Below are 1,190 nucleotides of genomic sequence, written 5' to 3'. Positions count from 1 at the left end.
CTTTGTCCCGAAGAAGGAAAATAAATAAGCCGATGTGTCCCTCCCTTGCCCCCCCAAAAGACTAATGCCACCAGTCCCTTCCCTCCATCCAAGATCTGGGTCTGTTCGCCCCTCCGGCCCGACTCCTGCGTCCTTCCCCACCGAAGGATGGGACTGGGGGGTGGGAAGAGGCTGGGGAGAGGTACCGGGAAGCAGCACCTACCATCACCGTCCTCCCCCCGCTGCCGTCGGGGAAAGGGGTCGGCCGGGCCCGGAGGGACCAGGTGGGTCAGGGAGCGAGGGGTTTGCTGGGCTGGAAGATGCTCCGAGGAGGGGTTTTGCCTTCCCGGCTGCCTGCGGGCTGTCACCTCTGCTCTGTCTCCCTCCTTCCCCTCCAAACAGATTCGTTTGTCACTTGACACCTATTCCTATAATTGAGTGTAATTGTGATATGATTTACTGTCCCAGCCCCCGACACTTCTCATTCGACCGAACCACTCGAGAAGGTTGGGGTGGGGTTTTTAATTTAATTTTTCCTCCTTTTTAAGCTTTCTGCATTGAGGGAAGCGTCAACTCTGTCTCCCTCCTTCCCCTCCAAACAGATTCGTTTGTCACTTGACACCTATTCCTATAATTGAGTGTAATTGTGATATGATTTACTGTCCCAGCCCCCGACACTTCTCATTCGACCGAACCACTCGAGAAGGTTGGGGTGGGGTTTTTAATTTAATTTTTCCTCCTTTTTAAGCTTTCTGCATTGAGGGAAGCGTCAAGCGGAGGGGAAAATGAAGAGAAAGGCATGGAGAGACGCTCTTTAGGTGAGGCAACAAGAGGGAGGAGGGAAGAAAGGGAAGAATTAAACGGCAAAGTTACTTTCCAAGCAAGCTCACGGCGTGTATTTTGATTCAGAAATGATTGCTTCACCTTCTTTCCCATACATGTCCATACACATTGCCTCGCACGGGAGGCATTCCAGAGCCATTTCTTTCCCTTTAATTACATCTACAGGCACACACGCATCTATCCGCGTACGTATAGATGTATGTATATGCACACTCATCCGCACACCATCCCCACCCCACCTCGGTGGGAGCTGGCGGTTGGGAAGCAGGCGAGCACGCCAGTTCCCGCAGCAGCCTACCTGGGAAAGGTGATTTCCAGAGGTGTGCGGACTGCGATTGCTCTTTGGAGCAGTACACTTGCCCATCCCA

At 52.9% G+C, this 1,190-nt stretch overlaps 1 protein-coding gene across 1 annotated transcript in view; it reads right to left on the bottom strand.

Moving 5' to 3' along the window:
• The window catches only part of HOXC13 (homeobox C13), a gene marked incomplete at its 5' end in the record, with an annotated part of 2,898 nt that overhangs the window by 1,446 nt on the left and 262 nt on the right, over positions 1-1,190 (bottom strand). The window contains one exon of the mRNA XM_010152404.1: positions 1,121-1,184. Within this exon, the coding sequence (XP_010150706.1) occupies positions 1,121-1,184 (64 nt within the window). The remainder of the gene's footprint in view (positions 1-1,120; positions 1,185-1,190) is intronic.

Source organism: Eurypyga helias, unplaced genomic scaffold (assembly GCF_000690775.1).
Source record: "Eurypyga helias isolate BGI_N326 unplaced genomic scaffold, ASM69077v1 scaffold27735, whole genome shotgun sequence".
Lineage (NCBI taxonomy): Eukaryota > Metazoa > Chordata > Aves > Eurypygiformes > Eurypygidae > Eurypyga > Eurypyga helias.
This window is presented reverse-complemented; position numbering and strand designations above follow the sequence as displayed.